Consider the following 25,511-nt stretch of genomic DNA (forward strand, 5'->3'; position numbering starts at 1 on the left):
AACAATGACGCTCCAGTCCGCTACAATCAATTTGCTGCTGATTGCTTTGCTTGCATGTCTGTCTGAGTGTTTTTCTTCTTCATAAACAAGCCTGTAGCACGCCTAAGAGGGAGAAACAAAGAAAACGAGACTCTAACCCACATTTGCTGCTGCGTTTTTCATCCCGACAAAATTTCAGGCCAGTGTGTGTAACCAGGCATGAACTCCGAGCTGAATGCCGGCTACTCCATTTGAGGGTTTTTTTTTCCACAGAGAATGACAAAGCACTTAGTCGCACACTCCCTCTCACTCTAAAACTGTCAGACTTTGTTTTGCTGGCTTTTTCCACGGTGAATGTTGCTTCCTCTTCCCCATGTTTCTCATGATTTCAGTGTTGTGAAACCTCAGGGGTTTTCTGCCTGGGAAAGATCAGAAATAAAAGTCTGCATTACTCAAATTATCCCATACTGGAAATCTATACACTCAATCCTGAGGGGAGTTTATTTTTCTTATTTATCCAGGCAAAGCCCACATGCCAGTGGATAGTAACCAGAGTGTGAGAAAGCTTAAAGACATATCGGACCGGTATCGGAGTCGCTCGTGGGGCTTCTCCCCACCCAGCGCCGGCTTATCCAGCCCGCCTCCCTCCAATCTGCCTGTTGAACTTTGGCTCTGCCTCTCTCCTCTTATTTTCCTTCCATTGTTGTTTCATACAAACTCCAGACTACGTTCCCTGCCACTTCCGCCGGTGCCTCGCACCATGTGTTTATCACCCCTTCTTACTCTTTAACTTCTGTCCTAACACCCTCAATAGTTGGTTCTCGGCTTTTTCTCCTCCTCTCAGTAGGTTGGACGAAGGCCTCCTCCTTGTCACTGGTCAGTGTGGAGGATGTGTCAGGAGATTGAGGCAATGCAGCATTTTGGCGCATTGCACTTGACATAGTTTTAAGTGTTATCACTGGACTCGGGGAAAAGGGGAATAACTGAGAGATTGTAGTATTGGGATTGTTTGTGTGTGTGTGTGTGTGTGTGTGTGTGTGTGTGTGTGTGTGTGTGTGTGTGTGTGTGTGTGTGTGTGTGTGTGTGTGTGTGTGTGTGTGTGTGTGTGTGTATGGTAACTGGCCGTGTCTTGCATGCATGTTTACTGCACCAGCAGACTGTGTGTTTTGGGGTCCCAGTCAAGTGAACTTTGTCATGCCTCTGTCACTCTCTAGCAAACTCTGGTAGCGGTGAGAGGCCTGCCAGTCCAAGGCCAAACGACGGAGGGGTGGTGCTGGGTGTACAGTGGGAAAAGGGTGGTGGAAGAGATAAATGGTTGAGTCCCGTGTGAACCTGGCTCACATGGCTGCCTTTTTGCTCTACTTAGTATCCCAATTGTTCCCAATAAGCCTACAGTTTTTTTCATTGCTCCCTGCCTTGCACGATTATCTTCTGGCTGACTGAGTCATATTTGGGTTTCATAGCCAGAAGGAGGTTTTTGTGTTTTCATCATGTATTAGTTAAAGCAGTGTGTTTCTTTCTGTGAGTTCTGTGTGTGCTTTATGTGTGTGCGCAGTTGTGTGGTAATTGTGACTAACATAACGGTGTGGTGTTGCTGCCCTCTCTCTTAGGTGACATCACGCAAAAGGGCTATGAGAAGAAGAGAGCCAAGCTGCTGGCCTCCTACATCCCCCATTTGCTAAGTAAGACAAACTCTTTTCTGCTCTTTGTGTGTCCGAATCTCACTTCTAAACCCTTCTTCCTTTTCGGCATCAACTTCCCCTCCTCTGTCAGCATTGCTGTTGTCAAAAACGTAAAGCAACTGCATCAGAATAACTTAACAATGATGTCACTAATTGGATTCCAGCTGATGCTTCTGCCCCAACTTCTATTTGTTTGGTAGTGTAAAGTTTTTCAGCTTTAGAAAAGTAAATTTAGTAACTTAAGCATGAGGGTATTTCTCTTTGTCCAAGATGTCCAAGAGCATTTCTGGACTTCTGTGTCCCTCTAGTGGCCAAAATGAGAATTGCATTTATGGTGACAAAACATACAGTAACATTTAACAGTCTCTATAATAACGGCACAGCTTTAGAAAATCCCCAGAAGAACACATTTCTGCTCTAATTAGTTAGTGTGTCATGAATTTGACAAAGTATTTCTTTTAAACCAGTTTCAGCTCACAGTCATAGGGAAGTACAGGAGTTTCTCTGTGTTACTATGAGCCAGTCACCTCTGTACTTACTGCTGAGCTGATCTGTTTAGTTTTTCTTGGTCAGCTACCTCACATGAGGGTGTGGTGTTTCCTCAGGAAAACTAGCAGTGGCATGAAAAAAATCCTTCTTGATGTGTCATTTTACGCTAATTTAAAAGAGAAATACTAAACTCCATTTCCTGCTAGTTTAACCTTGGCTTTTTTAGCTTGCGCCACCAACCTGAATCATTTCAAGTGATTACACACAAGGGGAAGTGAAAAAGATTCCAAAGTCTCAAATGGATAATTACCATATTTAATGCTTGAATGAAATTCCTGTAGCTGTTAGTGGGTTACTGTCAAAGACAGAAATGCTCAGCCATGATGTTAAATGCTTATCTGGCTCATGATTTGTCTTGAAGCACATAAACACCACATGGACATGTGGGGTCTTTCAGTTGTTTAATAGTGGGTTTTATAGTGGGTTTCATACGTTACATATCCAAGGAACCAATACCGTCAACTTGCGGTGAGAGGTTTTCCATTTCTATTGTTTCATGCAGTGCCAAAGCAGGTACTGGGTAGTTTAGAAGCCCCAAAGGTGACCTCGTGCTCCCGCAACCATCTCCTCGGGTCCTGTTATCCCTCAAAACCCTCATCTCTCGAGACTCTGTTGGCCAGGCCTTCGGGCAGTTGACTAAAAATAAATTTTCTCGAATCTAACCTAGTTTCATGTACCCTGTTAAGTGTAAGTGGCACCAGTCAAGTACATCTCCTTATTTCACATCATGTTCAGATACTCTGTATTGAGGCTAAATTTAGAGAGATTTTCAGAGTATCATATAATATTTACACCTACACTTTCATGTATTATTTCGGCATTATATAAAGAAAGATTGTGCTCTGCTTGTATGTGACTTTCCTGAAGCATGTTTGTTTTTTATTAATGTTGCTCCAGATACAGTATACTCGTACTGACTTTGCACGACTCACTCTGTTTTTCAGATGTGAATCTGTCTCTGCCAGATGTACAGCTTTCCCCGAGCCACAGTGCCGACCCCAGCCCGAGTCCTGAGGCCCCGGGCCCCTCCACCTCTTCAGCCTCCAAACACCATCGTGCACACCGCAGTGGAGGGGCCAGGGACGAGCGCTACAGATCAGGTAGGCTGCATACATGAAGACAGTCTCTTAAACACACTATAAAACAACTGAAAGACCCCACATGTCCATGTGGTGTTTATGTGCTTCAAGAAAAATCATGAGCCAGATAAGCATTTAACATCATGGCTGAGCATTTCTGTCTTTGAACTGCAGTCACAATCTGAAAGCCTCAAAAACCTGAAATTCAGACAGCCAGGGTTTCATACGTTACATATCCAAGGAACCAATACCGTCAACTTGCGGTGAGAGGTTTTCCATATCCTCAAGTTGCAGGCAAGTGGCAGAGGAGTGGGAGAAGATAGAAGTGGGGACTGTTTGCATATTCATTAATCCGCCAAACAGAGTCAAGACAAAGGTATAGCGTTACATCTTAGCCACTTATAGGCATTAAGGTTTTCCTTTTACATCTAAATATGTAGATGGCAAACTCTCTGAATTTCAAAATCAGAGATGAGTTTTTAGAGGTCTAAACAATGCGAAGAGATGAACTTTGAATAAACACCATCCAGCTTACTTTTTAAATCAATTTCTTCCAGTTTGTCTTACTTTGGTTATTCTTATCGCTTATGTAGACATCCACACAGAAGCCGTGCAGGCGGCACTGGCCAAGCACAAAGAAGAGAAAATGGCGCTGCCCATGCCAACCAAGAGACGCTCAGCCTTTGTCCAGTCTCCCATAGATACGTGCACACCTCCAGGTAAGCTTGATTTCTCACATTTAGTTGACAGGTGGACAAAATCAAAATTACTGTACCGTATGTCCTTTGAGGTAGAATAATGTCAAATAGAAAGAACAAACATAAGAAAATAATAATTTAAGATTGTATCAGGACCAGAAGACTTCAGTTTGATTTATGTACGGTGTTCTTTTATTTATTTTTTTAAATTTTCAGACACATCTTCTGCCTCAGAGGATGAAGGCTCACTTCGCAGAAAGGCAGCTCTCAGTGCAGTGCTAGCCCAGAGCCTGCAGAGCCCTGATTACTGGATCAATCGCTCCGTCCAAAGCTCTTCCACCTCCTCATCTGCCTCCTCCACCCTCTCCCATGGAGAGCCCAAGACCCAGCCCCAGCTTCAGCCTGCTGTCTCCGTGTTAGCCGATGTACTGGCCTTCACACGCATAGGTAAACTTTACTGATCGACAGCTGCGGTGTTAGTTGAAATATCCCAGGTATGTTTCTGTCCTTCATGATGCTCCTTTTCTGTCATCCACCAGAAAACAGTGTCCCACCAGATGTGACGTCCTCGACTCCACAGGAGAGAGGATCCAGGGTGGACCTTCCCCCAGCAGTCAGGGGCATGAGCCGCGGACAGAGCCGGTCCAGCATGCTGGATACTGCTGATGGTACACTCACACAGGCCAGGATGTCTGTAAATGTCTGTTGATGGTATAAGTGTGAATCAGGGTGTAAGTTTCTGCTAATGTGGGAAGAAAAATGGGAATAATCTTATGTCCCTGAAATGTGTGAAGCTTGGGTTAGTGCCATCTGGTTCTGTCTTTTGATCGAAAGCTTCAAGCATTTGCATTTTCTAATAATGGCAGCAGAGTGACATAGATCTGTTTTACATTAACCATAATGGTTCACAGTGTTGGCGGTGACAAATCTGAATGAATGTGCTCAAATCAGAAAACAATCTACAGATCACCTTCAACATCATCCTCATCTCACTGTGTGGTGAATGCTGCTAATGACAGATATTTTGTGTTCTTTCTTTTGGGTCCATTATTCGTGTACCTGTCTTGCCTTTCATTTAAAAAAGGAAAAAGAAAAGGTAATATACATCGAACCTGGGGGAATGGGAGGGAAGCAGAAGGGGCCCAAAACAGCTTACTTTCCTGCCTTGTGTCTATCTGTCTTTATGTTTGTCTCATGTCATTGGTTTCGAAGTAGAGAACTTCCTATATTTGATTTTCTTAAAAATCGTCCGATCTGTGTCTCCTCCACTACAAATTTTCCCTTTCGAATCCTTCCTGCTGCTGATTCTAATCTTGATTGAGCTAGAACGTAGGATTTTGCCTGCGTCAGAGAGTGTGTGTGTGTGTGTGTGTGTGTGTGTGTGTGTGTGTGTGTGTGTGTGTGTGTGTGTGTGTGTGTGTGTGTGTGACAAAGTAGAGATTCGTGTTAGAATAGATTTGCATGTGTGGGTGTATGGGTGTGTTGTTTGTTTGCATATGTTTGTGACGGTGGCCGTTCTTGGTGTTTGTCCAGGCGTGCCTGTCAACAGCAGGGTGTCCACAAAGATCCAGCAGCTGTTGAACACACTCAAACGTCCCAAAAGACCACCACTCAGCGAATTCTTCCTTGATGACTCTGAGGAAATCGTAGAAGGTGAGACACATAGTACGGATCGATTCACAAAAGCACATTTATCATGCTTGAATTTCACCATCACGTACAGTGGTGTTATAAAAGTTTGTGAACTCTTCAGAATTTTCTATATTACCTAATTTTGCCACTCACACTCTCTGTAATATTGGATCAATTTCCTCAATAAATACAAAAACAAACAATATTTTTATATTGTATGTTTAATTGGATTTGCTTTATCTACTTTAAGGACTGAAAATCTGATAATGTTTTAGATGTTTTTTTTATGCAGAAACATAGAAAATCCCGACGGGTTCACAAACTTTCAAGCACCATTGTATAATGTAGCATAGAAATCCTCTTGTGCCACCCTTGTGTGTATCCTTAAGTGCCAATGACACACTTACTTATTGTCCACAGACATTGTTTTCAGTTCTTTAAAAATGTACCGTCGTTCTTGTCACCTTGTCAGTTATGTTGCGCCCAATGTTATTACAGGGTTACATACTTATTCACAATCTCTTCTAAACATCTACTCATCTGTCCCAATTTTCATGTCCAGTTCCGCAGCCTGACCCCAACACCCCGAAGCCTGAGGGGCGTCAAATCATCCCGGTGAAGGGGGAGCCCCTCGGAGTGGTCAGTAACTGGCCTCCTGCCCTGCAGGCTGCCCTCGCCCGCTGGGGGGCCACCCAGGCCAAGAGCCCCGCCCTCACCGCTCTGGACATCACCGGCAAACCCCTCTACACACTCACATATGGTGAGCAACACATAGACTCATAGGAATGTTAATGTAGATGATACAAAAGTATAAGTAAATAGGTCTTAGTATTAATGTGTCCACTAAATGTGAGGTATATTTGTCTCTATTAAAAAAAATCATATTTGCTCACCTGAGCAGAATAATACCCACAGTATATATCTGCCAGTGTGGAACTACAATGAGTCAGGCAGTCAAATAGTCCTGGAACAGTTATTCAACAATAATACATTGTAATTTACTATAAATAAACAGGTCAATTTAAAAAGAATAAAAATTTCGATTTTTCTTTTTCTTTTTTTTTTTCTTTCTCTTTTTCTTCCCCCACAGGCAAACTATGGAGTCGGAGTCTGAAGCTGGCCTATACACTGCTGAATAAACTGGGAACTAAGACCGAGCCTGTCCTACAACCTGGAGACAGAGTAAGAGTTTTATCAGTTGCTTCCTGGTATGTAAAGTATAAAAGAACATGACAAGGAAAAATGAGTTTTTCTGCTTTGTAGGTGGCGCTGGTGTATCCAAACAGTGATCCTGCCATGTTCTGGGTGGCTTTCTATGGCTGTCTGTTGGCTGAGGTCATCCCTGTGCCCATCGAGGTACCGCTGTCACGACAGGTAAAGATATTGCTCAATTCTTCTGTCGTGGTGATCTCTGAGAAATACAAAACAGACCTATTTCACTCACCCGACCCCGGATGAGCAAAAGTAAATGGATGGATGGACTTAATACATTGTGGTCAAATGAAAGACCTGATTCAGTATGATGGAAGCAGACAGGCTGACTCGTGCTTTTTTTTTTTTCTGGCAATAACATTTCAGTGCCTCAGTTATGTTGGATGTTTGACTAGCTGTTTTATTATTCTGTAAAGCGTCTAGCTATATATTATCATCACTGTGTATATGGTATATATGCTGGCTCATTGCTCACATTGCTATATAAACATATGTAATTACTATATGACCAATTTATTGACAGCCAGAATGCATGTATGCTTTTTAATTATTCTGTATAACGTGTCATAAGTGTCTTGACCCTTGTCTCTCCATAGGATGCAGGCAGCCAGCAGATTGGCTTCCTATTGGGAAGCTGCGGTGTGAGTTTGGCGTTGACCAGCGAGGTGTGTCTCAAGGGGCTGCCCAAGACACCAAATGGAGAGATCATCCAGTTCAAAGGTCAGCAAGCTTAAAGTGCCTTTGACAATGCTGCCTGCTCAGCAGGAGTCATCTGTGTCTCAGTCTCTTTGGGAGCTATATGATCATTATATGAAGGGAATATACAATATGATGTTCCCTGGCACATGTAAAGCCAGGATGGGGTGGACTAAGGGGGCCCTATGGTCATCCTGCGTGTCAATTTAGTGCATCTCATAATTAATGCAGCCAAATACACTTTATTTTCTTTGTGTCGGCTAAAATATTTTTGTGCGCTCTGTGTTCTTCGTGGTGTTGTGACTATGTTCTCCAGGATGGCCGAGGATGAAATGGGTTGTGACGGACACCAAGTACCTGACCAAACCCTCCAAAGACTGGCAGCCTCACATTCCCACCGCCAACACAGACACCGCCTACATAGAGGTACTCTCAGGACTCAAAGTTTCCTTTAAATGCATTTCTTAGTTGGTTATCAGATTAATTTTAATTGATTTCACTGATCATAAATAAATTAGCGGGAGGTCTGGCTCTTAATTATGTTTATCCAGTCTTCTGAAATCCTTTGACGCACCCAGTTAAACATTTAATTTTTAAACAGTTTCTTCCATCAGTGCTACCAAACTCTGGAACTTTCTGCAAAAGAAAATATACAATATATCTAATTAAGATGAAACATCCTCATAGACTAACTGTAATGTCTGTTTTTTATTGTGTACATATTTTTCTTAGATTGTTTTGACCTCTTAACTCTGAACTTTCAACTTTTTTTGTAAAGATTTTACTGTCGTCTGTTATGTTAAATGTTATGCAGCTTTTTCAACGGCTTTTTCTGCCAAATATTATATATGTCTGTCTGAAATCTATTCATGATGATTATTTTTGGTTGTTTTCTGGGTTGCCTCTGCTCTCCTTATACATTTCGTAACATTGACATTTGTGTGTTTGTGTTTCTTTCCAACCAAAGTACAAAGCGAGTAAGGAGGGAACAGTGATGGGAGTGGCAGTGTCCAAGATCTCCATGCTGACCCACTGTCAAGCCCTGACTCAAGCCTGTAACTACTGCGAAGGTCAGAACTCAGCGCTTGATGTGACATATACGTCGCTGGCTTCGCTCTCTCTCTCGCTTACTCCTTTGTGTGTGTAAAACTTAAACGCTCAAGCTATAAAAACTCCGTTTACAAGTTCAACAGTGCCACAGTACAACCGTTCCTGACATCTCCAGCAGGGTGGTTTTTTTTGCGGTCTGTCCTTAAGTTCATTTTCACTCTCCTCTGCTTAGAAAGAGGCCATCAGATACACATGACATATCTTTGCTCATGTGTGTTTGTGTTTTCTGTCCTAGGGGAGACACTGGTCAATGTGTTGGACTGCAAGAAGGACATGGGCATGTGGCATGGCGTCTTAACGGTGAGACTGGATGCAATAATTTGTATATCCAGACTCAATCACCTTCCGGACTTTGGTGTGACCATACAATTGACAATTGTCAATTGACATTGACAATGTATATATTTTTTTTTCTCCTTGCAGAGTGTCATGAACAGAATTCACACCATCACTGTGCCATATGCCGTCATGAAAGCCTGTCCCATGTCCTGGGTGCAGAGGGTCCACCTTCACAAAGGTTCAGCCACATGTTCTTTCATATTTCATATTTGATTAGTTTATATTTATCCACTTAAACTGATTACAGATCAAGTAAAAGTAACGATGACCACCAATAATGTTGGAAAGTAACATGTTCCTCTTACCATTTAATAGCGCGAGTGGCCTTGGTGAAGTGCCGTGACCTTCACTGGGCCATGATGGCCCACAAGGAACAGAAGGACACCAACTTGTCCTCTATACGTATGCTCATCGTGGCTGATGGAGCCAACCCATGTAAGTCACTTCTCCTCCACAAACATGCTCTCTTTGTAATGAAGACCTACTATGTACAATAAAATGTCGGGTTGTGAGTTTGAACTATTTCTATATTATTTTATTAAGGCTTTCATTTGTGTTTTGCTGTCAGGGTCTGTGTCGTCGTGTGATGCCTTCCTGAATGTGTTCCAGTCTCATGGTCTGAAGCCTGAGGTCATTTGTCCGTGTGCCACCTCTCCTGAAGCCCTGACTGTGGCCATACGCAGGTATTACATCTGGATACTCTGGGAAGAGACACGGATACCTAAAAACTTAAAACAAATTGGTGAAGTTTTCCCTGCAAACAGCAATAATGACTAACTGTAACAATACTTCAATTTGATTATCCTAAAATTTGAAATTCAAATTTTATGCAATTAGTTGTTTATTGTTTACAACTGTTACGTAACTGACGACCAGACTGGTACAGGGCGATTGCAACAAACAAACCGAGCGAGAGGAACAAATAGAAAACCTTGTGGTTTTGACACCAGCCAGCATGACTTTTGCTCCCCCTGTAAGGTTATCTCTTCTCAGCATCACACTGTTTCTTAGATGAAGTTGAAAAATTAAGTTGAATTATTTTCACGGCTGAGAGGGCAAATCATCGTTACAAGTGTATTTTCTTTAATAAAGTGTAATTTTTATAAAACCACCAAAACATCCACATTTTATGTTCAATTTAAAGACACTGAAAAATGTTAAACCACTGTACTTGCACGCTGATCATTTTTTTTGGGTGCTTCAGCAGACCTGAACAATATGTTACTGTTCTGCCTTCTGGTCTCGTCTGGTCTGTTTTTGCTCTCACAATATCACTTTTCTTTTTCCAGTTCAAGTTAAATTATTCTTAAAGGGAACAACAGGGATTTTTTTTTTTCAGTTAAATTAGATATGAATAAACCAATTCATGCTTAATTTAAGAGACATCAAATCAAACATGTTAAATATAGAATATACAGAGAAATGTCTAATATTGTCCATAAATAAATAAATAAACGCTGTTCCGTACAATTCAAAATAAATGGTGATCAAAAGTGAATTATTTTGCCTTCTCTGTAGGCCTGGTGCAAGAGGAGCTCCGCTACCAGCCAGGGCCATCCTGTCCATGGGTGGGCTGAGCCACGGGGTGATCAGGGTGAACACGGAAGACAAGAACTCTGCTCTCACTGTCCAGGATGTGGGACACATCATGCCCGGAGGTGAGCTACGAAGTGCAGCAGCTGCCTTATTTACTGTGCATTCTTCGTTGATCTAATCTTACTCAGAATTCAGGAACCCAACATACAGGATGTAACGTCACTGGTTCGACCTGCTTGTGTATTTCAGCTCTGATGTGCATTGTGAAACCCGACGGGCCTCCTCAGCTGTGCAAAACAGATGAGATTGGCGAGATTGTGATCAACTCTCGGGCTGGAGGCACCATGTACTACGGACTGCCTGGTGTCACCAAGAACACATTCGAGGTCTGTCAGAGATGCATGTTTGATGTTGTTGGCACACTAAAGAGGCATAATAAGAGTTGGTTTCCATATACATCTAATTTGTTTTATAATAATCCCCTAAAATGGGTTTTGGATTTTACAATTTTCAGATGCTAAACCAAGAAAACTGCAGTGTCCGACAGTTCTTTTGGCTTACTTTATCTTTGAAATCCAATTTCACTTTTTTTTTTAATTTACTGTACGTTTCTGAATCCTGTTTCTCTGATTTCTTTTCTAAATTGCAGGTGATTCCTGTCAACCTAGCTGGAGCGCCCATCGGAGAAATTCCCTTCAGTCGGACCGGTCTGCTTGGATTTGTGGGGCCGGTAGGGGACACATACACAGTTACAATTTTGTGCAAAAGCTTTAGGCACTAAACGTCGAGTGAGGATGACTTAAAACAATAAAGCCATTAATAGTTGTGTTTTTTTACCGGTTAACTTCATACAAAGTGCAGTAAACAGAAAAAACTGAAATCAGTATTTGATGTTTAATACTGCATCAGTTGGCAGGTTGGTCTTACGGTTCTACGGCTGCCTGAGTTGCTTCCGTCTCTCCGTGTGATCCCAGTCAGACTTCACGATGTTGAGTTCGGGGCTCTGTTTGGGGTTCATACCATCTGTTAATGGAACTCTTTGTTCTTCTAGGTCTTTATGACTGGCTGTATGTTTGGGCTCATTTTCATGCTGCAGAGTGAATTGGGGAATGAATGAATCCGGTGTCTTCCTGATAGTAGAATCTACTCATGCAAAGTGCCTAAAACTGTACAGTATTTACTTGAATAAAGGTTGTTGATGCGTGTGTGTCCTTGCTGAGTTAAATATGTCTGCTCCACAGGGCAGTCTGGTGTTTGTTGTGGGGAAGATTGAAGGGCTCCTGATGGTGAGTGGGCGACGCCACAATGCTGACGACCTGGTGGCCACCGCACTCGCAGTGGAGCCTGTCAAAACAGTTTACAGGGGGAGGTGAGACACTGACTAGTCCCTGTGAGCCAGCGTGAGGACTCACTGTTCTGTGTGTGAGCGCAATATCCACTTATAACGTGTACCAAGGAAGAAAAGTATTATGATTATGATTTTACGCCTATTATTGAATAATCTCTCTTGCCCCCCCCCCCCCCCCCCCCACTCCCCCACCCCCCGGCAGCTTCTCCCAGTGTGTTTGTCCATAGTATGTTTGTGCTCACACTGTTGTTGTCCACGCAGGATCGCTGTGTTCTCAGTGACGGTGTTTTATGATGAGAGGATCGTGATCGTGGCAGAGCAGAGGCCTGATGCCAGCGAAGAAGACAGCTTCCAGTGGATGAGTCGAGTATTGCAGGTAAGTCACATCTTTTTTTGTGATTGTATTAAGGTACGCTCACTTTAACATTGTAACAGTTCCAGCCCCAGTTATCAACCCTGTTTCCCTTTTATGTCTTTAGTAATGTTTGAAAGTTTCACATTGTTTTCAGAATTAGGATGGTTGAAATAAAAATGCCAATGTCTTGTTCATAAACATGAGCACATACAGAAAATAAACAACCTTTTTTTTTTTTTTTTTTTTTTAAATGAGGAAATGTTTTGTTATACTGTGATAATTCTGATTTTGTTTAACTATATGTTCACTCCACAGGCCATCGACAGTATCCACCAGGTTGGCCTGTACTGCCTCGCGCTCGTCCCAGCCAACACCCTCCCAAAGACGCCGCTCGGAGGCATCCACATCTGCGAAACCAAGCAGAACTTTTTGGAGGGAAACCTGCACCCCTGCAATATCCTCATGTGCCCACACACCTGTGTTACAAACATGCCAAAGCCACGACAGAAGCAGCCAGGTGGGCCCTTGTAGACATTATCTACTCATCTTTACATCCTATATAAAATCGCAGTAGGGAGAGAATATCAGAAATATTGTCAGTGTCAGTCATATGAGTTATTACTGCATTTTATCCAGTTGTTAGTTGAAAGTTTATCACTGTATACGTGATTGTTGTTTCTGCTTTGCTCAGTGGACGTCGGTCCAGCTTCTATGCTTGTCGGCAACTTGGTGGCAGGAAAGCGGATCGCCCAGGCAACAGGCAGAGAGCTGGGAGTGGTGGAGGACCAGGATCTCATTCGAAAGGTACAACACACAGACCAAACTAAACTTACCACACCGAACCCTCTTCTGACTCTTGACACTGGATGTAGCATCTTTCAGCATGGTGTAGGACTTTAAACTATTAATATCTAAGCAGTCTATGTCTATGACGAAAACATAAACACCAGGACAGTAAGAAAAAGTTAATACTGTTGCTATTCTTTTGCAAGCTATACAACTGTGGAGCTGCAATGATTTTGATGATTAATTTGTTAAGTAACTCAACTTGTGCTTGTTTTGACATCATTGTAAATGCAATGTTTTTATAGACCAAACAACAAATCACTTAATTGAGACAGAAATTGAAAAATGTATTAATTCTGACATAATCTTCAGTTTTGACACGACACCATACTGAATTCAAATTTATTCAAATTAAATTGATAGATAAACTGGAAATGTGAAAACATGTTTGCCAAGTTAAAGATGACCTTTTTGTCAGGGAAAAATGTCTTATCCTAAATCTCTGTTGTTGTTCTGCCTTTACTTTGCTTGGGTTGGGCTTTAGCTCTGTATGTGGCCCACCATGATGGTAAGGCTCAATCTAGTCTGGCCCCCCCCACCCGTCTTTGCTTATGCTGCTTCTGTCAGTCACAGTGTGCTTTTGCAGCCGCAATAAGCCCGACGACCACCAGCAACACCTTGGCCCGACAAAATGACTGTCCGGGCTGGTTCCTTGGCCAGCAGGGGTCCACACATTTACTGCAATATATAATAATACATCAAAACTGCATTTATCAGTATCCTTGTTTAACAGACTCTCTCTCTCTTCCATCACCTTTTAAGATGGGTGTTGGCCATCAGCCTGCGAAATTTAAGCAAAATGTCAGCAATATATATATAAATAACATTCATCCACCCCAAGTGAGTGGAAATTTCCAGTCTTTCACCAAATGTGCAAATGCAAACTTTAAGCAATCAATTACAAAAAGCCTTCCAGCATAGGTGACCACAGAAGTCTGTGATACATTATTCTTTATATCTTGTTATAGACACAAAACAGTGTTAATCCGGAGCATTTTGGTGTGCCCCCCTGCTCGCTGTGTTCACTGTGACGCTCCCACGTGTAGCATGGCTTGATGAGTGGTCAGGGCAGCTGGTCTGCATGATGTGAGTCATTGTCGACCAGAGCACGACTTGTTGTCTGACTGAGAAGGGTGGGTGGCACAAAGGATGAATCTGACCAGGGATTTGAATATAGCCGGTGATGTGACACTGCTGCTGAATATTCTGTTTGTATGTCTACAGAACATGGCGGTGTTAACTTTCTTTGTTTTCTTTTCTGTGTGTTCACTTGGCTTCTGCCTGAAAAGGACTTCTATACTTTCACGTCTTGTCCTCTTCTGTTCCGCTCTGTACGCACTGGCTTGTTCCTTAACTTTTTGACACTACAGATCAAAACTCTGATGATACGTCTGATACCGTTTAACTTTAAAAAATAACCAGTTGATTGTTCCCTCGAGGCTGCTAGATTTATAAAATAATAGTGCTTTGAGGCACTAATGTGTGACAGAAACGTATTTTTCAAAGCTTATCAAAGCAGTCGTGCCCCTTTGTTTGAAAGGCCCTTATAGTTTGTTTGTTTGTTTGTGACAGTGCATCCAATTTGCCTCTTACTAGGTGCAGATGGTCCCAGCATGACCCGTCAATATTCTCTGGATTCTGCTGTGCTCCTGTTGTGTGTTTGTGTGACACGTTGAAAGCGTCACGCAACATGTTTGACATGTTTTCTGTCCTTTATACCGGTCTGTTTGAAATGAACGATTCCGTCTATTTCTGGCTGTTGGTTGGTTGATATCTGACTTGTTTTCAGACCAGCTTTAAGTGTGTATATATATATATATATATATATATCTGTTGATCCTTTTTTAAATACATTATTATTTGCCAAAAAAAAAAAGCAGAGTTGTGGGATTTGTAATTATGCATTAATTCAATCCATACTTGATTTTTATGTGACATGTTCCTCTCTGCCTTTTCAGCACCAGTTTTTGTCTGAAGCTCTGCAATGGAGAGCCCAAACTGACCCCGACCATGTTATATATGTGCTGCTCAACGCCAAGGTAGATTATAGACAGACACACAAATCAATCTAAGAAATCATTTCATTATAATTGAAGCATCAGATAAACATTGCTCATACAAATGATGCCCAGTTGTCTTTCTTTTCCCTTGGAAATGGTACCACGGTACTATCCATTTTGTTGTCTGAGTTCAGCTGTACTTCCACTGTTTTTCCTCTAGGGGGTAGCGGTGTGCACAGCCACTTGTGCTCAGCTACACAAGAGAGCAGAGAAGATCACAGCCACCCTCATGGAGAGAGGAGGCCTCAACACAGGAGACAACGTGGTGCTGCTTTATCCCCCGGGTGAGCACTGGGATGCAAACATGCTCGTTATTCTCCATTTTTCCATTTAAGATCAAATGTGAAAGTGCAGCTGTTTGATATTCTGTCGTACTTTAGTTCACAAGATTCCTGTCTGTCTTCTGCAGGTATTGACCTGATTGCTGCCTTCTATGGCTGTCTCTACGCGGGGGTCATCCCTGTGACAGTGAGGCCACCTCACCCACAGAACCTGGCTGCTACTCTCCCCACTGTCCGCATGATCATAGACGTGAGTTTGGTTTAGTTTCAGTTTCATTGAGGTCAAAAAGTGGCTGATAAAATAGCACTTTCGGTGCTTTTTACGAAAGCATCTTCGCATTTGTTCAATCTTAGACTGCTATTTTTTTAGCTGAGGCGCCCTAATATTTCAGACCTTGTATCACCGTGCACCAACCGAAATTTCCCAAGCACCACTTCGAACTCCAGATACTGACAATATTTCTTATAAAATAAAATTCATTGATTTAAGCAAATCAATCAACGTTCATTAATCATAGCACTTACAAAATCAGGAGGGGGAGGTGTCTGTTTGTGGTTGTTTGCTCTCTTTGTCTCAGTCAAGCTAACGTTATATTTTATGCATTATGTTATGTCGGATGTGACATCATATTAAAATGTATTTCCAAAATATTGAAATTTTAAGCAATTTTTATATCATTATAACAGGATATGTGTATGCAATAATTGTTATGTGGAATGAAATGAAATCAAAAATTTTTGGGGACTTAGGCCAGAAGGAATCGTAGCTGCTGGACTTTTCAGCTCGACTGTTTTGTAGCAACTGGGAATCACTGACTTTTAAGGATCAACACACCTAATGCACATTTATTTTCTAGTATACTAGTAGAGGTTTCACCTTTCAGTATCTAACTGAAAACACACAATTAGCCACAGCGGTTTGGTACCAAACATGCCAACATAGCTTTAATTACATCCATGTTACATCACTTTAAAAGCACCTTCAAATATAGACAAACCTTTTCCTTTGTATGCACCCCTTGCGCAATCTTTTCTAAAAAAAAATGAAGTGCCCTTTACGATTGAGGTGGATATTTCGGACGTTGACCCCTCTAATTAATAATCCCGCAGAGAAAAGCGAATAAAATTGAACTTTACTTTAGGGATCAATAAAGTATACATTTTTAAAAGCATTTTATTTCAGTAACACCTCGAGCGGAGGATTTTTTTTTTTTTTTTTAACAGAGGCCACTATTAAAGCATAGTAGTTTGTGTTCTTTAATGAACATCTTTCTGTTTTGTGTTGGGTGTCACAGGTGAGCAAAGCCGCCTGCATCCTCACCACTCAGCCTCTCATGCGGATCCTCAGGTCCAGGGAGGCTGCTGCCAGCGTCAACGTCAAAACGTGGCCCACCATCATCGACACAGGTAACTGAACTGAACGCTCTGAGGCGTTAGGCAGGATGTGAAGTAGCTCAATCCAGCCGTCATACCTACATCATTGTGTGTTGTATTGCCGTCGTGACTCGTCTCTGGATGTATACTGATTCAGCTGAAAAATGTTTTCCATTTTTGGTCACAAGGTGTCCTGCTTGCTCTTTGAGTGACGTGGGGGAAACCTAATGTGTATCAAAGTATAATCTCCGGTTCCAGATATGTTCAGCAAACACTTAGTCATTTCTAAAAGTAATTCGGGACAGTCTAACATGAGCAGAGTCGTAATGAATAATGATGTAGGTGTGATGAGTTTAAAATAAATATCTGAAATGATCTCATCCTCCTACTCAAAAAAAAAAAAAAAAAAAAAAAAAAAAAAAAAAAAAACCCTGAACAATTATCAGGCTGCGGCATCATTCCTGATACCAAACGGCGACATTAACATTGATTTATTTTGTCCAGTAAAACAGAAATCCACTTCCCTCTCTTCACAGATGATCTTCCAAGGAGGCGGCCTCCACACATCTATAAACCCCCCACAGCTGAGATGCTGGCCTACCTGGACTTCAGTGTGTCCACCACTGGCATGTTGACCGGAGTCAAGGTAAATTGCTCCCACAGATCGTGCATGTCGTATAAAAAGAAGCAAATCCGTTTGATTCATTAAAAATATGAATCCCTGTAGATGGAGGGATATTTAAGATCATTTTAGTTTATTGTGACTTAACGTCGGATGTTTGACCTTCAATGTAGAGAATGATATACGTGCAGGATTCGACACTGGAAGTCTGTTTCACCTTAATCTGCTGAAGGTGAACAGGTTTCTCTTCTCACCATGAATCAAAGTTTAAGAAATGTGCGTATGAGCAGGATATTGCGACATCTCAACTAGTCTGGAAGCCAATTGCACTCTAGTGTGTAACTTACACAAGTGTAACGGGGAGTCTTTAAAGGAGGCGCGCGTAAGATTTTGTGGCATCCAGCGGTGAGGTTGCAGCTTGAACACCAGAGAATCTACAGTGAACGTGACACCCTTCTGGGTTACTGTAGAAACAGCGGTACAACATTATAAGCCCAAATGTACAAACATTTTTGATTGGACTTTCAGTGAAGTCGGCGACATCCAAAATTTGTATTTAGATATCTATTCATAGATTTGGATTTTTCAATAAGGGAGAAGAATATTTTTTTTTGGAGGTAATCAATTTTTTAAGGGCAGAAAAAACACTTCAAAAACAAACAACTACTTGCGTTACATTAAAGTGGAGTATTTTGATTTATCTTTAAAAGTGTTTGTCGGGGGGCTTTTAGTTTAATATTACACAAGTAATGCTAATGATGTGAAGATTAATATTGTTGAATCATTTTAGTCTGCGATTTGGTCAGCGGTACTGAAGGTGTCAAACAAACCCTCATACTGTATTTCTTAAGAGTTTGTCAATTTCTTCAGATGTCTCATGCCGCAGTCAGCACTCTGTGCCGCTCCATTAAGCTGCAGTGTGAGCTGTACTCCTCACGCCAAATAGCCATCTGCCTGGACCCCTACTGTGGCCTGGGCTTCGTCCTGTGGTGCCTCTCCAGGTAAGTCAAACGGCACCGTTTTCCCATCGAACGCGCGGCGGCTCCTGCGAATGCCGCATTTGCATCTGTGAGTGAGCGTGTTTTTGTTTTGCTTCCAGCGTTTACTCAGGTCACCAGTCCATCCTTATTCCTCCCCTGGAGCTGGAGAGCTCGCTGCCTCTGTGGCTGAGCACGCTCAGTCAGTACAAGATCAGAGACACCTTCTGCTCGTACTCCGTGATGGAGCTCTGCACCAAAGGCCTGGGAACCCAGACAGAGATGCTGAAGGTCACGATCACGCTCACACAATCTGCCACACGTGGTTCCCTTCTGACATTGCCATGTCTGTCATTACTCTAATAACAAACAACACCATGATAAATGACTTTGTCTAACTGCTGCGGAGGCGCTTAATAAACACCTGTCTAGTCATTTGAAAAAAAACCATTGTTTTTAAAGGCTGTAATTATTCAGACATAATAATAATAATTATTATAATAAGTATCCAATAGACAGGTGCCTCAAAGGACATAAAAACAGCACATGGAGAAAGTCACGTCTCGTACATCGTCAGACCCGGGACACCATTTGAAATTGACGCTTCAGAGGAAGGTCATCTGACGGCTACCGAGTGTACTTATTACAATGGGTTGTGTTTACAGCATATTGAAGCTCACATCTATCCATTTCAGAGCCATAAATCTGGGTCTTTAAAGACCAATGTCTCTGCTCACACTGTTTTTACTTCAAAGCACTTTGGATAAAGCTGCTCACTCGTGCCTGGGTGCATGTTTGCGTCGAGCTCCGTCCACACTTAGCTCCTGAAAGTGTGAATAACCTTTTGGATGTGCGTGTCTCCAGGCGCGGGGTCTGAATCTGTCGTGCGTGCGGAGCTGTGTGGTGATCGCAGAGGAGCGGCCTCGCCTCGCTCTCACGCAGTCCTTCTCCAAGCTCTTCAAAGACCTCGGCCTGTCGCCGCGCGCCGTCAGCACCGCCTTCGGCTCCAGGGTCAACCTGGCCATCTGTCTGCAGGTTGGTTTCAGACAGACGCACAAGTGAGCTGTCTTATCAGTGCACTTTAATTTAACTTCATCATTTGTCTTTGTTCTTATCAGCAGAGATGTTTTCCCGCTCTTCACTTCAAGTATTACAGAATACAAAAACAAAAACTACTGACGTTCCAAACGAACCAAAAAGGTGTCGGGTTTAGTCCAACGTCTCACGTTTCAAGGTGTTTACTTTCCTCTCTGTGTCACCAGGGCACTGCTGGACCAGACCCCTCCACCGTCTATGTTGACATGAAGTCCCTGCGTCACGACAGGTGAGACTGACCTACAGCGGTCACGTGATGTCACGGGTGGAAAAACGAACGTGGCGTGTCGGTCACGTTTAACAGAATGATTGACAGGTCGTCTTTTCGTCCGTGTCTCTCAGGGTGAGGCTGGTGGAACGAGGAGCGCCACAAAGTCTTCCACTCATGGAGTCGGGCACTGTAAGTATTGATTGTTGACTGGTAAAAGCTCACTTGTGTGAAGCTCACTGTGACCACAGAACCAGAGAGGAAATAGAGGCGGTTGTGTTTTCCTTAAAGCTAAACTCTGGTCTTATTTTCTCCTCTTAAGATCCTACCAGGAGTGAGGGTCATCATCGTCAACCCAGAGACCAGAGGCCCGCTGGGGGACTCGCATCTTGGAGAGGTGAGTAGGCGAAGAGGATCATGGGATAATATTTCATCATTTTCATTTTTTTTTCTTGTGCCGCATATGGAATGATTTCACCTGTTTAGGGTGAAATGAACTCCGCTATCTTACTCAAAGACCACGGGGGGAGGGGGGGTGGGGTCACCTCTAGACTCATTTCCCTTTTTAGGATCAGGTTTTTCTCCTTCACACATACCCTCATTTCCCTTTCAATCCGTGCAGATCTGGGTGAACAGCCCTCACAGTGCCAGTGGCTACTACACCATCTACGGGGAGGAGAGCCTGCAGGCAGATCATTTCAACACCAGACTCAGCTTTGGGGAGCCCCAGACTCTGTGGGCCCGCACGGGCTACCTGGGCTTCATCAAGAGAACTGAGCTGCTGGACGCAAGCGGAGGTGAGAGGACATTCGATCAAATCTGACCTCATTCAGCTCCTTTTCTCTTTTTTTTTTTTTTTTTTTTTTTTAGTCTAGAGGTGTGCATATATGTAATTCTGCAAGTTGCCTCAAAATGTGTTCAGAAAATAAAAATAACCGGACAGGATTTTTTTTTTTTTTTTTTTTTTTTTGCTTATTGATGTAAAGTAAGTAGCAGGAAAATCATCACATTGATGCACAAATCGAGTAAGTTCCAAAGATCGATATTGCTCATTCATTTGCGAGGTTGCCCACAGTGACAGAACATAACCAGAAACATTAAAGTTACAGACGCCACATTATCATTTATTTCCTTAACCTTCGTCGGAGTCCACAACTATAAATCAGCGTTTGCCAAACTGCGATACAAGAGAGCTTTTTTGGTAAGACCTAACCATTTCTCTCCAACTGGTCCAAATCCCCAAAAATTATAATTCAATTTAATTTAACTACAGGCAACAGTTACAGTACAGGCCTGTACTTATTTAGGGAGGGCGACGTCACATCCAAGATTGCATAATGCTAACGTTATACATGGATGCAGTCAATGATTTTAGAAAGTGGATTTAGTGGAATTTAGTAATGGACAGCAGATCAAAACGACGCCGAAGCTGCCGAACAGATCGGACGGACCTTTCGGTGCCGGAGAGGAGACGGAGTCGGCGGCGGACGTGCTGCTTCATAGATTAGCTTCGGTCCGTAGCGGCGCACAGTCCGAGAAGTTGAGGAACCTCTGCTGTAAATGATGAAATACTTTTGTTCCTTTCTGCCACAGATCGCCACGATGCCTTGTTTGTGGTGGGCTCCCTCGACGAGACGCTGGAGTTAAGGGGGTTGCGTTACCACCCGATCGACATCGAGACCTCCGTGTCCCGAGCCCACCGCAGCATCGCGGAGAGGTGAGGTTCTTCTGCCCGTTTGTGTTTCTTAGGCAGCGCCAGTCAGGTGTATAACAGAGATTAAACGGCAACACGGGGGGGGAAAAAAAAAAAACTGAAATCTACCCGCTTCTCGCTCCGCAGCGCCGTGTTCACGTGGACCAACCTGCTGGTGGTTGTGGCGGAGCTGAGCGGCTCGGAGCAGGAGGCCTTGGACCTGGTGCCCCTGGTCACCAACGTGGTCCTGGAGGAGCACCATCTCATCGTCGGGGTGGTGGTTATCGTGGACCCCGGCGTGATCCCCATCAACTCCAGAGGAGAGAAGCAGAGGATGCACTTGCGAGACTCCTTCCTGGCAGACCAACTGGACCCGATCTACGTGGCCTACAACATGTGAACGCGCTCCGCCCGACTGATGCGGAAAACTTGAGCCAGGCTCTGAAAACAGACGCGAGGGGGAGAAGGACTTTGGGGGTGGGGGTGGGGGGGGAGGGGGGTGGGGGGGGTGAACAGTAGCGACCCCCCGAATGTCACGACCTCAGACACGCTCAAAACACCAAACAATGTGGGAACGCGAGTGCTGCGAGAACAACATGCTTCCCTCTCAGAAACTGTTCCTTCTTTGCTTCCGCCTGCTCGATCGCTGCAGTCCAGGTTCACCGAGATTTCTACTGTTGAGGATGACGCCGTCTCTCCTCTTGATAGTAGGCATGTCTGTCAACTGGAAGAAATCAGATCTTCATCCTCTTGTGCATCCCACTCCCCCCCCCCCCCCCCTCTTCATCGATCCAATTCATGTTTTTTAAGACATTTATATTGACAAACTTTCATCAAAGAGAGAAATCCTCCCCTCATTCCTTTCCTTTGTTGTTGTTTTTTTTTTTTATCCTGAACCATACATCCTTGTGTGCCTGTTTTTTTTTTTTTTCTCTTTTATCGCCTCTAATCTCGAAGGCGGGACGGCGCACCGGAACTCCCTCCCTTGCACTTTACGTCCTCGCAAACCCCAGAGCCCTCTTCCCGTCTCACCCGCCTCGCGGGGGGAGGCGGGGGGGGGAAACGACTCCTCCCCCTTGTTTCCGCTGCTTTCACAAAAGCAAAAATCCACATCAGTATTACAGAGGCGCCCGGCAGCAAGCGCGGCCCGGCAGCAAGCGCGGCCCGCAGCGGCGGTCCCGACTTGTTATAACTCTTCCCACCAGGCGCGGCGCGGCCCTCGCCTCCCATCACGCGCTGCGCTCGCCAGCGGACGTGATGTCGCGGCCTTCACGCGTTACAAAATGTCCTAAAAATACACTTGAATTACTTGTTGGTTTGGGAAAAGAAAGCTTCGTAAGCGCGCCCACCTGGATAGTAAAGGTGAAACAGATTTTTTTTGTTTTTGTTTTTGTTTTTGTTTTTGTTTTTGTTTTTGTTTTCAGTGTGATTAGGATTCAGCGAGTCGAGATAGTTTCGTATGATTGCGATAGTACTAATAATCTTATTTTTTTTTTTAAAGCACCGAATTGTCAGAACGGGTTTGGGAGCTGGACCCGGTGTTTAGGTGTGCATGCTAATTGGGAATGCAATCGGTGTCGACATGCGGGCTGAAAAAAAAAAAAAGACAAATCTGTAACGAGCCGAGGAGTCTCCCAGCAGTGGATCAGCTGTTTTTATTCTCCCTGTGCTGAATATTTAGGCAGAGCTTAGCTTCAGTTTGTGCCCCTCGTGTTAGCATGAGAAATACATACTCGCCGTTATTTGAAAACGCCCACAAGGTTGTTTAATATTATTTTCTGCTAGTTCTGAAGGTATTTCCAGATTTCTGAGATTTTTTTTTTTTTTTAACCATCTGGATGAATAAATACGCCGTCTGGTGCACAATTTAAAACCCTTTTTTTTTTTTTTTTTTAACCCATCTCCCAGTTTGCTGAACATTTCCTCATCCACTTAGCTGGAAATGACATCTTTCCTACTCTTTTTTTTTTATTTTTTTTTTTTTAGCAAACACTAAATATGAGCATTTCATTTGATATCAAAATATAAAATGTTGAAAAGTACCATTAACATATAAATGATAATTATTTTGTATATTTGGTTTAACATTGTACAAATTGAGCAAGGAGATATATCATTTCTGGTCACCTTTTTTTGGGGGGGAAATGGGTTAAAAAAAAAATATCGCAGTGCTTAGTAGTAGTAACGTAGTTAAACGACCTTCTGGATTTGTCAAAGACCGCTGGGTGTTTCTTTTCTGGAAAATCTGATGGTCTGTCATTTGACTGTAATGATATGTGTAAAACACAAACTGGCAGAGTTCATTTGGACGGTTCATTCTCGACTTTGAAAACAGCAGTTGACAAAAAAAAAAAAAAAAAATAATAATCTCGCCTCAGTAGTCGGGTCACCATATCGTATTGTTTCTGATAACATCGGTATTGTTTCTCTCTCCGCCGCTCACCATCCGCTGGCTGATACCGCACAGGTGCTAGAGGACTCAGTCGGTCAGCCCATCAGATTCCAAAGCCATGAAATATAAGATCATGTGATTCAAAAGATTCACATCGTGATTGTTGCGCATTCTGACTTTTTGATGTAATGACGTCATACTTTTACACAGTATCACGGAAGAACATAAGTTACCCGCGGCAACAACCAAAAATGGCTGAAAGCGGCTTTATGGAGGAGGAGTTGGTTCCAAAAAAGAGAATCAACTTCAGTGGCGTGGACGTGGTTTGGTTTTCAAAAAGGTCAGAAGTACGACAAACTACAGCGATGTGTTAGTTTTTACTGAATATTTGAAGGCAACCTGTTACATTTATGCTGACATAACACTTCATTTGTTTTCATTACGTTATTGAAATTAAAAATGAATTTTTTTTTTTTTTAGTATTCCGTCACAGGGTTATCGCAGAAATACTCTGAAAATGGCCATACCGCCCACCCGCAGTTCTCGGACCCGCCACCGCATGACAACCGAGCAGCCGATGATTCAAACGTAACACAGTTGAAAGGCCCACAACTAGCAAGCGAGTAAACCTTGAGTTGATTTTTTTTTTTTTTTTTTTGGTCAAAAGCTGGTTTCATGGGACGATTCACTCCTGGCTGGAACGGAGGTTCTGAAGCGAGCTGCAAGCTTTCAGTCTGTGTGAAGTTTATATCCACCAGAAACACCTTTGATTAAATATCGCAGTCGATCGTCAGAGGGCAAGTCAGTGCCTTTTTTTTTACCACGGTGACATTTATGAGTATTGACTATTGAATTCCTACAAAATAAGATATCAAGAATGAGGAGAGAACTTTGCCTTACTAAAACCTGTGGAACTTCCCTACTTGTATTGTGCGTTTGAAAGAACAGTTCTACCTAATTTACGCGAGAAATCGGACACAAGTTTATAATTCAAAGCACATTCGTATCACACATTTTCAGAGGAAGGAGGGGGAGGGGGGGTCTTTTTATTTTCACGTGGTCATGCCTTTCTGATTTGAACATTACCGTCACAATTCTCTCTGAATGTCTGTTACACTGAAAAAAAAAAAAATAAAAAATAGGAACAATCCATAAGCAACCTGTGATTTGAAAATGGCAGAATCCTAATGAATAGTAATAAATGAGGGTAAAGATGTCTGTATACTGTATTTTAGAGGTCAAATACTGTATTACTGGTGTTCATGTGTACATTTGAATGAATTCTGTAGATAAAAACTTGACTGATCTTTCACAATTGACAGCATTTTTCTGCATTTGTTAATTTAATGACATCACATTGCAAAAGAGACAAAAAAAAAAAAGGTTTCAGATTATTTGGGCAGGAACAATGTGCACTTTCCCAATATCATGTGTGTATGTGTGTGTCCATGAGGAAGTGTGTGTGTGTGTGTGTGTGTGAGTGGTTAACAGTGATATTTGGCTTTTATGGTGCAACAAGGTTTGTCTTTTTGTAAGAAATTTATCCCAAAATATTGAACAAATTTTTTTTTCTTCTTTTTTTTCCATGTCGCCTCCACTGTATTTTTACACTTTCCATCCAGAACTTGGAATTTATTATATTTTATAGGGGTTTCATCAATATTTTCCTGATGTAATCTTTATTTGGAACTGCACAACTTCTGCAAACAGCTGGTTTGACTTCAAAGCTGCTTGACACACAAGTCCAA

At 42.7% G+C, this 25,511-nt stretch overlaps 1 protein-coding gene across 2 annotated transcripts in view; it reads left to right on the forward strand.

Moving 5' to 3' along the window:
- Positions 1 to 21,841, forward strand: part of dip2ba (disco-interacting protein 2 homolog Ba) — a 41,057-nt gene extending 19,216 nt beyond the window's left edge. The window contains exons 2-39 of one of the 2 annotated variants that reach the window (XM_069141241.1): positions 1,590 to 1,661; positions 3,155 to 3,310; positions 3,883 to 4,008; positions 4,204 to 4,434; positions 4,527 to 4,655; positions 5,521 to 5,640; positions 6,182 to 6,379; positions 6,710 to 6,801; positions 6,883 to 6,993; positions 7,428 to 7,551; positions 7,844 to 7,953; positions 8,495 to 8,597; positions 8,873 to 8,937; positions 9,061 to 9,154; positions 9,292 to 9,411; positions 9,545 to 9,659; positions 10,495 to 10,634; positions 10,762 to 10,898; positions 11,162 to 11,242; positions 11,754 to 11,881; positions 12,122 to 12,236; positions 12,531 to 12,732; positions 12,907 to 13,019; positions 13,546 to 13,569; positions 15,020 to 15,100; positions 15,282 to 15,405; positions 15,531 to 15,652; positions 16,698 to 16,809; positions 17,313 to 17,422; positions 18,269 to 18,399; positions 18,498 to 18,666; positions 19,240 to 19,410; positions 19,638 to 19,699; positions 19,813 to 19,870; positions 20,001 to 20,075; positions 20,301 to 20,475; positions 21,272 to 21,395; positions 21,519 to 21,841. In XM_069141241.1, coding sequence (XP_068997342.1) covers positions 1,590 to 1,661; positions 3,155 to 3,310; positions 3,883 to 4,008; positions 4,204 to 4,434; positions 4,527 to 4,655; positions 5,521 to 5,640; positions 6,182 to 6,379; positions 6,710 to 6,801; positions 6,883 to 6,993; positions 7,428 to 7,551; positions 7,844 to 7,953; positions 8,495 to 8,597; positions 8,873 to 8,937; positions 9,061 to 9,154; positions 9,292 to 9,411; positions 9,545 to 9,659; positions 10,495 to 10,634; positions 10,762 to 10,898; positions 11,162 to 11,242; positions 11,754 to 11,881; positions 12,122 to 12,236; positions 12,531 to 12,732; positions 12,907 to 13,019; positions 13,546 to 13,569; positions 15,020 to 15,100; positions 15,282 to 15,405; positions 15,531 to 15,652; positions 16,698 to 16,809; positions 17,313 to 17,422; positions 18,269 to 18,399; positions 18,498 to 18,666; positions 19,240 to 19,410; positions 19,638 to 19,699; positions 19,813 to 19,870; positions 20,001 to 20,075; positions 20,301 to 20,475; positions 21,272 to 21,395; positions 21,519 to 21,771 — 4,673 coding nt within the window. In that variant the 3' untranslated portion in view covers positions 21,772 to 21,841. The remainder of the gene's footprint in view (positions 1 to 1,589; positions 1,662 to 3,154; positions 3,311 to 3,882; positions 4,009 to 4,203; positions 4,435 to 4,526; positions 4,656 to 5,520; positions 5,641 to 6,181; positions 6,380 to 6,709; positions 6,802 to 6,882; positions 6,994 to 7,427; positions 7,552 to 7,843; positions 7,954 to 8,494; positions 8,598 to 8,872; positions 8,938 to 9,060; positions 9,155 to 9,291; positions 9,412 to 9,544; positions 9,660 to 10,494; positions 10,635 to 10,761; positions 10,899 to 11,161; positions 11,243 to 11,753; positions 11,882 to 12,121; positions 12,237 to 12,530; positions 12,733 to 12,906; positions 13,020 to 13,545; positions 13,570 to 15,019; positions 15,101 to 15,281; positions 15,406 to 15,530; positions 15,653 to 16,697; positions 16,810 to 17,312; positions 17,423 to 18,268; positions 18,400 to 18,497; positions 18,667 to 19,239; positions 19,411 to 19,637; positions 19,700 to 19,812; positions 19,871 to 20,000; positions 20,076 to 20,300; positions 20,476 to 21,271; positions 21,396 to 21,518) is intronic. The other variant, XM_069141242.1, reaches the window with a different exon arrangement.
- The last annotated feature ends 3,670 nt before the right edge of the window (positions 21,842 to 25,511 follow it).

This window comes from Embiotoca jacksoni, unplaced genomic scaffold (genome assembly GCF_022577435.1).
Source record: "Embiotoca jacksoni isolate LCO1_2020_lvr unplaced genomic scaffold, fEmbJac1.0.p SCAF_9, whole genome shotgun sequence".
NCBI lineage: Eukaryota > Metazoa > Chordata > Actinopteri > Embiotocidae > Embiotoca > Embiotoca jacksoni.